Genomic DNA, 14,834 nt, shown 5'->3' with positions numbered 1-14,834 from the left:
CTGGACCCGCTCAGAGATGATATTCCAGGCAGTATTAGTATTACTGTTATATTTTTAAGCCATTGGGTTTTCTAAAGTCAAATTTTTTTTTTACATTACATAAAGATAGTCATTACATGATGTAACTGCAAACCTTTCCATATATCGTATTTCGACCATATCCTATAATCATCCACCATGCAAAGTTTCAAATCCTACTACATGTAAATGTCACATAAACTGGATTATTCATGTGGTTAAATGACAGTCTCCTCAAATCCTAGGATAGTCAATTGATTCACTTCCTGCATCAAACTAACTGCTTTTAGCAGCCCTCCCCCCCCCCAGGTGTAAATGTTGAGGTTCAAGGTCATCGATTTTAAGCTTGGGCGATATCACGATATTATCGAATATCGCGATATTAATTTGGAAACGATTTCGATATCGGATGGACTTGGTTTTAATCGAAATATCGATATACATGTATCGCGATATATCGCGATAATCGCGATATCGATTAAATATCGCGATGTATTTGCTAGCTGAGACATCTTGCACCCCATAGGTTTGGAGTAAAACCAGACAAATAGGTCATTAGAACACCTCTCTTATGCTATGACTGTCTCTTCTACAACTTTCACTTGGACTGATGATGTCAAATTTAATTAATCGCGATTATATCGAATATCGCGATATATTGTCGGCGATATATCGTGAATAAAATAAATTGATATCGCCCAAGCTTAATCGAGTTTACTGTCTGCATCTATGGTGTTTCACATAAACTGGATTATTCATGTGGTTAAATGACAGTCTCCTAAAATCCTAGGATAGTCAATCGATTCACTTCCTGCATCAAACTAACTACTTTTAGCAGCCCCCCCCCCCCCCAGGTGTAAAGGTTGAGGTTCAAGGTCATCGAGTTTACTGTCTGCATCTTTGGTGTTTCACACAGCGCAGTAATCTATTGGTAGTGTATGTACATGTCTGCATCTATGGTGTTTCACACAGCGCAGTAGTGTACGTACATCACTGCTGTATTGGCTTAATGTACGCACAGGGATCTAAATAAAGAAATGGGGATTTCCACTGATAGCAGATCAGACGTAAGGGGCAGTGTGTTATGTGCAATAGTGTTATATAGTGCTATGGATAGAGGAAGTGTTTCTGAAACTTTCCATCCTACATCATACATGGTTCAACTAGCTGTGTTCATCCCCCATTACTTCTTCAATAACAGTTCAAGTAGATTGCAGTAGAGTCAAACAACAACGGTATGTGTTGAGAACATGTTTAAAAATATAACACTGTGAATGATTTTTCTTGAAAGCATTAGCAAAGCAAATGTACTCAAAGGTTGTTACTAAAAAAATTACCATTTGCTACTCAAGCATTCTCTGTGCACAAAGTCTATTTTGTCAAAATATTTTGCTATGCAAAAGTGCTTGATAAAGGCATTCACAAGGCATTGCTATGACACAAGACCAACCCTGTGCCCATACAATGTAAGCTAAACTGCTCACCAAGCAGTTTTATTATTTATTACTCTCGTTGTATTTTAAGATAAATATCAAAGCAAAGCTGAAGTGTTATAAAAATGATACCACTTTTGCAATGATGACATGTTGCTGGACTTTGCCTCATGAGTGAGAAAGAGACAGAGTCACAAAAGAAATGTGCAAAAATTAGCAATTTTGTGTTTCTGTATCAACAAACAATTGACACTGTAATTCAAGTGAGCAGGGCAACTTACTGAACCTAATCCACTTTATGTTGAGACAAAAACCCAAGCAAGGTGTTTTCAAGAGATTTTGGGGGGGGGAATTGTGTGTGGTGTTCTCACTGGTGCCAATCTTTGTGTAAACCATTCATGGTTCTGGAGCTTGACCGGTTTGATTACCTATTGACTGTTCAGTACAGATAACGGTAATTTTGGCACATTTGATTTGTGACTTTGCCTCATTGTCATTCATGTAGCCAATTTCAGCAACATGTCACCATTGCAAATGTAGTATCATTTTAAAGAGGAACACCTCAGCTTTGCATTGCTATATAACTTAATACAAACAGAGTAATAAATGATAAAAATATACTTGATTGAAAAAAGTTTCCTAACTTTTTGTGAGCAGTTTATTTTACAGAGGATTCTAATGGCTATCAATAGCTGCTGCTGCTATTTAGTATTAGTGCCAGAAACTTATATTACTGAAAATGTTCCACTGACATTGTGATCATCCGAAATCCTTCATAATTGTTTCCATAATAAAACACATGACAGATGTTGACAGGTAAGCTACATGTATACCATATCTTTTAAGACATATAGAAACACACATCGGTGAAATACCTTATATTAATCGGCATCTCATATCTTCCGATCTCGTATTAAAGAGAGTCCACTGTAATGTGATTAATGTTATAAATTAAATTTGCATCGGGGATAATGAATATTAATTTTGGTTTTTCCCTATAACACCGATGTGTGTAAGCACTGTACATGTATACTCGGTACTTTCCCCCGAGTCCTGTGAAAACAAATCACAGGCAAATTACTCGGGTGGGATTCGAACCCACAACCCTTGCATTTCTAGAGCAGTGTCTTATCAACTAGACCAGCTAGAGGCAGTTCAAATCCTATACTTTAGCAGCAGGTGCCGCAACGATATTCTAGATTTTAAAGTTGTGATTTTTGTTGTTATTATTCTCCATTGTTATAGGCTACTAAGTCAAGATGGCTTCAAGAGTAGAAGATCAACCACTCATAGAAAAGATCAGCGAGAGACTCCTTGTATGCCAGATCTGCATGGACCGCTTCAAGGAGCCCAAGATGCTGGAGTGTTCTCATTCATTTTGTCTGGAATGCCTTCAACACCTTGCAGAGACTCACACAACTAGTCCAACACTAATATGCCCATTGTGTCGAGGGCAAACTTTGTTACAAACTCAAAAAGGTGTTGCTGATCTGCGAACAGACTTCAAGTTGATTTCTTTGTTGGATGAAATAGAACAGCATGAGACTAAACTACAAGAAATTCAACAACCTACTCAGGGGTCCGTTTCTAAATGTAGCAAGCATACTGACAAGGATGTTATCATGTACTGTGACTCATGCAAACAGTTGACATGCACAACTTGCATTGCAAAGGACCACAGAATGCATGATTATATTGAACTAAATGAGGCTGTTGACAACTGCAAAAAGAAAGCTGATATACTTTTTGCAGAATTAGATCAACAACGCATTGATTTCAAGATAGCTTTACAAGACATAGCTATTTCTCGCAAGAGGTTGGATTCTGTGGTTTCTGCTACCAAAGCAAAGATCTCAAAGAAGGCTAACAAGAAGATTGCCAAGGAGGTTGCAAGGATCAGAGAGGAGGAGCAGAAACTGATGGTAGACTTGGATAAGATTCACAAAGACAGAGCCAAGACAATGGAAATTGCAGAATTCACAAACAAGAAAGAAATAACCACAATACAAAATATGAAAGATGAAGTCATCCCGCTAATGGAAAAAGAGACTTTCTATGAAAATCTACATCTCATAGAGAAACTCTTGCTCGACATCAACAAATACACAGCGATACAACCTACTAAAGTGCCCCATGGGTTGAGTTACATGGAATTTGAAAATGATGAACAATCACTTGGAAGACTTGTACCGGAAGAAGACCCAACAAAACTAAAAGGAGCAGCCTCTGCTGCAGCTATGCAGCCAATATGCGAACCCCAGACAAAACTGACACAAAATAAATGGTTACTGAAAAAAGAAATAACAAATTATAAGAACAGAGCTAAAGAGACAAAACAGTTCTCTCCATGCGACATCGCTGTTCATTCCAATAGTGATATTGTCGTTGCTGATTTTGAAAGTACCGGCTTGATTGTAATCTTAGCAGGAAGCACAACAACCCCACAACAAACAACATCAATCAAAGACCTTTATTATCCCAGCAGAGTGACTGTGAACAAGAATGATGAACTGGTTGGTGTCGATCATGAAGCAATTAAGATATTCAACAGGAAGTACCAGCTCCTCCATCAGTTTCAAGGGGTATCAAGATGGCCGTCATGCATTGCTGTGGACAAGAACAATATGATAGCAATAGGTTATACCAGCAGCACGATCTGCCTACACAGACCAGATGGATCCCTCATCACCACACTGCTTGCTCCAGGGATTGGTCAATACTTAACTTTCCACAAAGATCAAATCATCTACACCAAATGGGATGATAAGAAAATAGTATCAGTAGATTATAATGGTGGCATCATCTTCTCAGTTGATATCAACCAGTCCAGGTGGCCCCGTGGTGTTTGTTGTGACGAGAAGGGCAACATCTATGTTGCTGTTGGTTATGCAAGGTTGACACCAACACTAGGGGAGATCCAGCAGTACAGTCCTGATGGCACTTACATTGGACCTATCATCAAGCTACCTGACTGTCCATATGGAATCAAGCTAACGGCGTCAGGTGATCTGGTAGTGACTACAGAAGAATCAGTCTGTATCTATCACCGTGTAATTTGACAACTTCAATTAAGACAAAACCTTGACAGGAAACTTGTATATGTCAGACAACTTTGTTTTTTTACGGTACCAAAGCTGTTCCCACAAAGATGAAAATCGAAAAAGCAGTGAGCACAAAGCCTTGCAAAGTTGCAGCATTCTCGTTCACTTTAAAACATGAGAAAAGAGAATTAGCTGATTATTTGAGTCTTTCTCGAAGGCTAAAAATAAGATCACTTTTAGGGTCAGAATGTCAGGCCATTAACTATTTTTTGCAGTTTTAAAAACCAATACAATTTTCATCCTGAAACTTATGCTATGGAATGCTATCAAATTTTGTTCTTAGGAGGTTGTGTATCACTGAGTACGATCACAAAAGAATGGTCAACTTATTTGGTCAATGCGGATATATTCTTTTTGTAATGTTAATAAGGAATTTGTATTGTGAACATTTCACTTACAGTTACATACATTATGTATGCCTGTGCAAACTCAAGTTCAGACAGACAGAAACATGTAGATTAAAATGAAGCAAACAAACAGTATGCGAGATTAAGTTTGGCCAAATTAAAAAAAAATACTTGAGTTGATCGTTCGGATTTTTCCAAAAAGAGGAGAATGAGTTTTTTTTTTTTTTTTTAGATTTGTGAATTTACAAAAATCGAAAAATAAAAAAAAGTTAAATAAGAGATGCGGCCCCAAAAAAGGATGCATATATATATTTAATTTTAATTTTTTTTTTTTTGGGGGGGGGGGGGGAACTGGGACCCTGAAACTGAAACAAGAAAATACTGTGCTAAACTCCTTCACATAAACAAGCAGAGGGTACAACCACCCTCGACAAAATTAGCCAGCATCCAATTTGCCCTAGCTACGACAACCTTGGGTAAACCCCCCAAAAATGCTAAGACTAGTACCTGACGGGACAGCTTCCGCTTACATGAAATTTACAATGTGAAAAGTGAAAGTGAAAGTGAAAAGATAAAGGCCCTTTTTCAGCTAGATCTAGGACGCGAAAGGTGACAAGCGAATTCATATTTTTACAAAAAGAGGGAATAGTCAAAACAATTTTTTATTTTTGGATTTAGCCAAACAAGACTTTCCTAAAACTGGTCCTCTAAGAAAACCATTTATTTGACACTTTTTATGTTAAATCAAATTGATTGATTGAAGAATACATCCTCACTCCGACCTCAGTCAGACTCAGGTGTGAAAAAAATCCCAAAAACAAACAAATCGTTGAGAAAATCGTGGCGTGGAGCAGACATTTTTTTTATAATATGGAAAGTTTTCCCTACATTTTATTCATTTCAAAAGGCACAAACCAATTTCTCAACTTTTGAAATTATATATAAAAAATAATTAAAGTTTTAAACATTTTGTTTTGAAAATACCAAGAATGTGATGCGATTTTCCCCGAACCTAACTAAAAAGTAAAATACACTAACACTAACAGGGGATATTTTATGATAAGAACAGGCAAAATGTTGTGTCTGTTTTTCTTTGTGTTGTGTTTTGTTTTTGTTTTGTTTTTGGTTTTACTGCGCCTTGAACACCCAGCAGGGTGGATATGTGCGCATTACAAGTCTTATTATATTATTAATATTATTATTATTATTATTATTAAATGTTCAACATGCATTGCTCGCTCAGCAGACCATAGAGCAAGGTCAAGGAACAGACCATGGAGGCATGCTCGCTCAGTCATGACAGTGGAGTGCGTGGAGCTACATTGTATACTTCCTAGCATGCTATAAATAGCTCCATGCTCAGTCCATGCAGAAAAACGCACGTGACGTTGTTACACAACGCAATGCAAGCTTTTATTTTTTTCAAACAAAAGGACGGCAAGCCCCCCAAAAACAACAGTAAAATACAACTTTACCTCTGACACGGTGACTACTTGACAATGATGACAATGTTCCTGGTTATCTGTTTCATATTCTGAACTTCTCCCTAAACCAATGTGTCCTGAATTCGGCTCTTGAAAACGAAAAACGTTTGTCTGCGAAAATTTCACACAATTTTACCAAACGCCATTTTCTTTAAATGTCGTGCCGAAAAAAACCCACAGCGCATGCGTAGTAAGCCAGCTCAAAACTCGTCCCCAGGGTGTAACGAGCAGTATACGATGTTGACATCTTGGAAATAAAGTAAACCATGAGAACGAGGTTGCGCCAGCCCCTTTTCCCTGTCAAAGCCCCTTTTCGAAACTACGGCTTGTAATCAGGCTCTTGCCTCGGCTCGGTAGTTTAGGTGGCCTGTGGGTCGGAATTTAAGCCAGAGCCAGTGCTAATGCCGCGGCTTCGATAACGGTCTTCGAGGCTCTCACGTGTTCTTGGCCACACGTGCGCCGTGGGCGGGGCCTAAATGGATAGATGTATTGTTTTGCATAAAAATATAAATAAATGAATAAATTAGCGTGAACATAACCTGTAGGTCACTATATACTATAGGCCTATTTTATACTTTTCAAGAATGTGATTTTGAATTGAAAAAAGTCAGGAATAAAGAATTTCTGATCCTTTGAAGTAGATGATCACATTATTAAATCTGATGCCAACATTTTCAAGAGCATCTCAAATAAGACTAAGAGAGGATTATTCAAATTACTTTCTCGCAGTATGATTTTAAAGACACTCGACTCTTGGTAATTGTCAAAGACCAGTCTTCTCACTTTTTGTATCTCAACATATGCATAAAATAACAAACCTGTGAAAATTTGAGCTCAATTGGTTGTCGAAGTTGCGAGACAATATCGAAAGAGAAAACCCTCGTCACACGAAGTTGTGTGCTTTCAGATGATTGGTTTCGAGACCTCAAAATCTAATTCTTAGGTCTCGAAATCAAATTCGTGGAAAACTACTTTCTCGAAAACTACGTTGCTTCAGAGGGAGCCGTTTCTCACAACGTTTTATACTATCAACCTCTCCCCATTACTCGTTACCAAGTAAGATTTTATGCTAAGAATTATTTTGAGTAATTACCAATAGTGTCCACTGCCTTTAAAGAGTTGAACAAATAAGTAGCAACATCCAGGATTTTTATTCAGCTTTTTGGAAATTTTATTTGCATCTTTCAGCTCATTAATAGACAATAAACTGTGTGTACCTTTTTAACATTAATTAATCATTGCTTAAGAGTGAAATCAAAAAAATTGTACATGAATTCAAAGTAATCATTAATTTACATAGCACTTGTGATAATTAACACAAAAAAAGCTGTTAATTAGAATGTATTATGCCCCACATGTACATCAACTTCTTATTTTTACAATGCAAATGACTAGGCAAATATAAAGGGCCAGTCACACTGCAGCGATAACGAAAGCAATAGCGAAAACGATAACAATCATGAAGCAAAGAAAATGCATTATATTGGTTAAATTGCTCCATACAGAATATGCGCACCCTTATTCAACCAATCGAGGACATGCATTAACATGATCATTATCGTTTTTCGTTATCGCTGCAGTGTGACTGGCCCTTAGCTTCCGATGACTGCCACCCTGAACAAAGATGTTATGATAAACATATCGGGAGACTGTCATTTTTGGGTTACAATTAAGGCCAAAATATTGGGCCATGTGACAATAAACATACCCTCCCCCACAGAGACATACAGTCGAACAAGACAAACTGATGGTAATTTAAATATTCTATCAAAATTGAAGTTGTTAACCAGACCTCTGAATTAGATTAGGTTGCCTGAAAAAGGTTAAAAGCAATAAAGTTATGTCATGTAATAAACCACAAGGTCATGGGTTCAAATCCTGCTCTTGTCAATTTCTTTGTTCAACCCCGATAGTGTTTGTGAACAACTTGTGGAAGAAGGGGGTAGCCAAAAAAGGGTGATGCTAGAGGAAAGTGTCTAGGGGTGGATTTCACAAAGAGTTAAGCCTAGTCTCATCTCGAGTTAAAGACACTGGATACTATTGGTAGTTGTCAAAGACCAGTCCTCTCACTTGGTGTATCTCAACATATGCATAAAATAACAAACCTGTGAAAATTTGAGCTCAATTGGTCGTCGAAGTTGGGAGATAATAATGAAAGAAAAAACATCCTTGTCACATGAAGTTGTGTGCTTTCAGATGCCTGATTTCGAGACCTCAAATTCCAAATCTGAGGTCTCAAAATCAAATTCGTGAAAAATTACTTCTTTCTCAAAAACTACGTCACTTCAGAGGGAGCCATTTCGCACAATGTTTTATACTATCAACCTCTCCCCATTACTCATTACCAAGTGAGGTTTTTTGCTGTTATTTATTTTGAGTAATTACCAATAGTGTCCACTGCCTTTAAGATGAGTTACTCATCCTAACTTAATTAATAATATCTCCTAGGAGTAGTCCTAACTCTTTGTGAAACGGACCACATTTCGCAAGGTTAAGATTCATACAAAGACGATGTTCTTTCAGCTATCTTCCTTTATAGAGAAATCCTTTTTTTTGTGTCCTAAACAAGATTGTATGTAAGCCCTTTCAGACATGGCGGACACAATACTACAACACTAATGGGTTCGGGTAAATTTTTCTGTATACCCCTGAACCAAACAGGGACCAATTTCATGGCACTGCTTACCATAAGCAAAGAATCCGCGCTTGCGGAAGCAAGAAATTCTGCGCTTATGTCAAGCATATTTCACAGGTTAGACTGGAATTTTGGCGTGTGCACTTAATGGTAGGCATTCTTGGCTTACACAGCTAGCGCAGAAATTCGGCACTTGCAAGTAAGCGGAAAATGGTGATCGTAAGTGCAGAATTCAGCGGTAAGCACAGCCATGAAATTGGGCGCAGTACACTCGTATAGTGTCCACCATACCTCAACAGGCTCCCCAAACCACCCCTGCAACCCCCACCAACAATTTATATTACACTGAACACTGCTGCTGTCACTACAAAAGCATTGCAGTACAAATATTACACGTATAGTTCTCAGCACATTCACAATCCCTAAAATCATTTACAACAATATCTCACTCCAGTCTTGTTTGGATCCATGACTTCTTACACTGAGTACCATGCACATTCAAGAAGGCACCAGTCATTGTTGAACATAAGCCTCGTTTTCATTCTCATTGACTTGTACATTAAATAAAAAAAGACGAAAAAATCGTGGCCGACCAAAACCTGTGGGAAAACAACAACACATAAAAAGCATGGAGCCCACGTGCAAGGCCAACGTATTAAAGGCACATTTTAGTGACACAGCGAAACAGATTTATAAAAAATGGATGGTAATAAGCAGTGCAAGTTAATCTTACAAGAATTTCATACTGATAATTAATTAATTAATTAACATAAATTTACATACAACAGCCATCAGATTCTCAGATTACATTTAAAACCGCATGAGTTTTATATCCCCATAGATTATAGACGGCATCTTTACAGGCATGACAGGCAAATTGTGTTTTTCCTTTGGCAATTATGCAACTGGTTTACCAACCAATCATGCAGGGAGTTTGATACAACTTCTGTCACGACACAGTATTTTCACATAAAAATTACGTTTAATGCCCATAAAGATGACGACTTTACACCATTTCTATAAAGATGCAGATTCAAAATGGCTGATAAAGCCATAACTCAACTCAAACTTAAACTCAAACTCAAACTATCAGCATCCTTGTGTACACAAGGAACCTGACCAAAGATGGCTGCAGTGTGATAGAGCTCTCTGGTCCACCTTTTGAGTAGAATATAAAGTTAAAGAAAAGAAGTCAGTTGTTACTCAGCTAAACATGAGCCCGTCTGAAAGCCAAGAGAAATCGAGCAACACAAACATTTCAAACTTCTCAGGAATGACCGATATTGAGCCATTTTGTCTCTCAGACAGCTGGAGCAGACCAAAGTGATTACAAAAACAAAGCAAAATATTTAGGGGAAAAAAAAACACTTTTAAGAGGCAGCTGATAACTTGCTACAGATATATGTGGGGTTATAAGACTTGTGAAACTTGACATTAAGCAAAAGTGCATAGAAGAGAATAATCATCAGTTATGCTGACCAGTGTTGTAATCAACACAGATCACACATTCAAATATAGATACATTTACTTGCAGAGACGAATTAACCACGCTGTGAAACAGGTTATATTTCCAAGAAATTCTGGCACACAAGACCATGGCCCAATTTCATAAAGATGTTTAACAGAAAATGCTGCTCAGCAAAGTTACTCTGCTGATTGCTGAACAAGAAATGAGTGGGGTCCTGGTGCCACCGGTGGCTGGTAATGTTTTTCTGCTAAGCAGCATTTTTCTGTGCTTAGAATGGTTTTGGGCTTACAGGTTTTATGAAATAGCACAAATAGCTTAAGCACAAAAAGTAGCTTAGCATAACAAAATTACACTTAGCAGAATAAGGTTACCAGCCAAACCTACTATGGCACATATACAATTTGGGACTGGTTTCCTGCTCATTTCTGCTTAGCAGCAAATTGTTAAGCAATATTCTCTGCTTAAGCCCAGTTCATCCTTCTTGCGAATGTGAATGCGAATGTGAATACGAATTGCGAAGCAAATGTTGACGTCACAAATTTGCAACGAATAATTTGCAGCAGTTGACTTGTGCTCGACTGCGAATTCACTGGAAGTATGAACCAGGCTTTAAGCAGCTCTATGAAATTTGGCCCTGGCCTGAAATCTATGTGTCCAAGGAGGCGCTGAACTTAAAGTTAAGATTAGTTGTTGTTAAATAAATACATCACATCCTTCAAATGACTAGCCGGTAATTAAGTGGATAGTACATGTAATATATACAGTGGAACTTCTTATACTGCCTGAAAAAAGTGACAAAACAATTGGTGCAGACAATTTGGTGAGGTAACTTATGAGCATACACTATTTACACTAATTACACTTTGAAAGAAACAAAAATATGGCATACACGAAAAGGCAGGTCCCATCTTGTGCTCATTAAGAGTTTAAAGACACTGGACACTATTGGTATTGTCAAAGACTAGCCTTCACAGTTGGTGTATCTCAACATATGCATAAGATAACTAACCTGTGAAAATTTGAGCTAAATCGGTCATCGAAGTTGCGAGATAACTATATAAAAAAAAAAACCCTTGTCACCTGAAGTTGTGTGCTTTCAGATGCTTGATTTCGAGACCTCAAATTCTAAATCTGAGGTCTCTAAATCAAATTCGTGGAAAATTACTTCTTTCTCGAAAACTATGGCACTTCAGAGGGAGCCGTTGCTCACAATGTTTTATACCGTCAACCTCTCCCCATTACTCGTCACCAAGAAAGGTTTTAAGCTAATAATTATTTTGAGTAATTACCAATAGTGTCCACTGCCTTTAAACAGCTTTGTTCACCGATCAAAGTGCAAGAAACACTTCACCATAATTTGCTCCCCTTCAACCAGGTGGTTAAAGAGGGTCCCGCATAGGTATTGTATGGGTTTTTTTTTGCTGGTAAGCAGCACCTTGGAATTGCCGTTTCAAGAAACCCAAGCGCATGTCATTATATAACCACATCAGAACAAGAGAGGGGGTACAGAGATAACATAGAAATTGCACTTTTGAAGTTTAACGCAATGACAATTTTATGAGGCAAAAGAGCAATCAAAGTACATGTACATACTACACTTTATATGTACAAATATTTGTATAATAATTGCGAAGTATTTGATGAAGAGTTGGAGGTATGCAGGAATGTGCAACCGCACAAAAACAGTATGGGCTTCTTACGACTTAGTGTAAGATAGTAAGTGGGACATGAGTAAATCAGCCTGTTTTGATAATACTTTGGTTACTTGTTTAAGATTCTTTTACTGCTCACACCGTCAGCATTATAATAGCAGCAGTTTGTTAATGTTATCAGTGCTTATGTGATTTGAGGCATATTGCATGGTGAGGTATCAATGTATATTTGGTTTGCAGTAACACCATGTCTAAATCTACTTGCTGAGTAGATTATGTTCTTGTTATATTCTATTGAATTCCAAAACAAAACCTACTATGCAGTAGTAGAATATATAGCAATACCAAATATACATTGTTCCCCCTGCTGTACACGTACCTCATTTTGATTCTAAAAGATCATAACATATTACCTATGTTGTACTTTATCTTGATGCACAGACAGTGACAGCATTTCGGCCTCTATTACAAATGCTATACCTTATATTGATTCAAAGACTGTTAAAGCACAACAGTAATTATGTTCATTAAGTGTTACGGCCAACTCACACAGGCCCCGATAACGAGAACAAAACTGATAACGATAAAAATGCACGCCCTTGATTGGTTGAATGTGCATGGGCGTATTCTGCGTGGAGCATTTCAACCAATCGCGGGCGTGCATTTTTATCACTATCGTTTTTGTTCTCATTAGCTGGTGTGACTAGGCCTTTACAAACACGATCTTTATCTCAATTCAAAGACTAAGCGTTGCGTTAAGAGCATTATGGCCAAAATTACAATATTGTACCTTTAATTGATTCAAAGACTGAGTAATGGTAACAGCATTTTGAAAATACTTTAAAATGCCAGACTTAAATAGTGTCTCTTTCTGTATGCTAGTATGGTTGTGTTTCTTAAAAACAAAATACTAGTAGTATACTTGGTCTACTTGTAAATGGATATAGAATATTTCAAACGACTGAGTATTCTAAAAGTCGGGTTAGGAAAAGAGAACTCAAGAATACATGAACTCATATAAAGATAAAAAAATGGTATTTGAGCTACACAAAAAAATGACCAACAATAAAAACTAGACATTTACCTACCACATGTTATGTTTGGCCCCAAAGTTCAAATAAACCTTTCTTTAATTAGTGTACTTCTGTGTGTGCTTATTATATGCCTATACTAATGTACTCAATTAATTACTCCATTGGAGGCTTATTCAACTTTCAAAATGCGTAGCTATTCAAAGTCTCATTTTAGCCCCAAGTCATCGGGTAAAAAAGAAAAAATGAAAAAAAAAATAAAACTGCAGAAAAAAAAGTTAAACTATTAACCAATAACATTTAAACAATACAGAGCTTTGAATTATGTACAATTATTTAACAGATCTGTTCAATTATTTTTGTTAATGTATAAAACACTCTATAATTAACTCATAAATTAGCTTCTTGTAAGAGTATGATATAAAACAAAGAGCCAGTTGCCAATACACAATGAAATTCAACAAAACGATGTTGGGGGGCAAAAAATTCACCAAAATCCAAAAGACAACAAATCGTTAACCCTTAAGCCTCTGTACGCAAAAAAAAAAAAAACCCAAATACGAAGAGTATGTGAAAATGGTGACTCTTATCATAGTTCCATGAACCTTAATTTTTCCCGACTTAATTTTGCTTCAAAAAAGTAACTTGTCAGTAAGTCTGTTTGAGATTCCCCCTATCTCTATAACTAAATTAACGAAGAGTTAGACCGCATTAGTTCTCATATTTTTGTTTGTTAAGAATCAAAACCAGAAATGTACTGAATGACAAATGATCAGTGTCATATTTTTGTCCACCAAGATTTCAGATACACTTTGAATTGAATCAAATCCTGATGGACCCATGTCTATTTACAATGGGTGCGTTCGTTTAGCTTTACTAGGGCAACCCGGTCTGCACCCGGTGCGTTCGAATAGCTTTGAAGTAGGTCCAGGGGCTAACCCAGGTCAGCCCCCAAGTGCCCTGCTTGTGGAGTGGGTCACTTGGGGCTGGCCCGAGGTGCATGACGTTACCACGAGAGGGCGAGTGTGATGTTCAATTAGCTCTTATCAGGGGCTAACCCGAGTGAGCACCGCAGGGTCGACCCAGGGAAGCTAATCGAACGCACCCACTCAAATAAGTCTTGTTCCTGGAGTTCACTAGTACATTTATGAATGCCATAAATTCAAGAGAGATGGTACACCTTCTATTTTACATGCATTCATATGTTACAAAAGAAACAAGACTTTAAACCCATAGGCAGAAAAGAAGTATAGTCTGGACCCCCATTGGTAAAATGGAAATCAGCATGCTGTATTGGTATAACACACAGGGAACTTGACACAGACTGCATGGTGCAGGATCCCATAAGGTACACTGATGTCATTATAAAGAAAGTAACATTCCAGTATCACTCAGTTTAAAATTATATAAAATTGAGTTTAAAAACAGAGTGCAATGGTGACACTACAGCACCACAAATCTGGAATGATGTGAGAACGAAAAAAAACACTAATGCCACTAAATGGAGGGAAAATGACCAGATAGTGTAAAAGATATTTACAATTTTGTAACGACTCAAAATTTCACATTTTGTCCAATCTTGCATAACTCCAAGCACAAAAACATTCACCACATTTATTTGTGAACCTGAACCGATTATGGCGTAGTACTTTTACTTGTTCAGCT

At 37.4% G+C, this 14,834-nt stretch overlaps 1 protein-coding gene across 1 annotated transcript; it reads left to right on the top strand.

Annotated features, from left to right (window-relative positions):
• Positions 1-1,092: 1,092 nt before the first annotated feature.
• On the top strand, positions 1,093-5,048 carry LOC117304660 (E3 ubiquitin-protein ligase TRIM71-like). The gene is made up of 2 exons (XM_033789219.1): positions 1,093-1,253; positions 2,697-5,048. Exon 2 carries the CDS (start codon positions 2,711-2,713, stop codon positions 4,508-4,510), a length of 1,800 nt encoding a protein of 599 aa, XP_033645110.1. The 5' UTR covers positions 1,093-1,253; positions 2,697-2,710; the 3' UTR covers positions 4,511-5,048.
• The last annotated feature ends 9,786 nt before the right edge of the window (positions 5,049-14,834 follow it).

Source organism: Asterias rubens, chromosome 21 (assembly GCF_902459465.1).
Source record: "Asterias rubens chromosome 21, eAstRub1.3, whole genome shotgun sequence".
Classification (NCBI taxonomy): domain Eukaryota; kingdom Metazoa; phylum Echinodermata; class Asteroidea; order Forcipulatida; family Asteriidae; genus Asterias; species Asterias rubens.
Note: the sequence above shows the minus strand (reverse complement) of the source record. Positions and strands in the feature narration are given on the sequence as shown.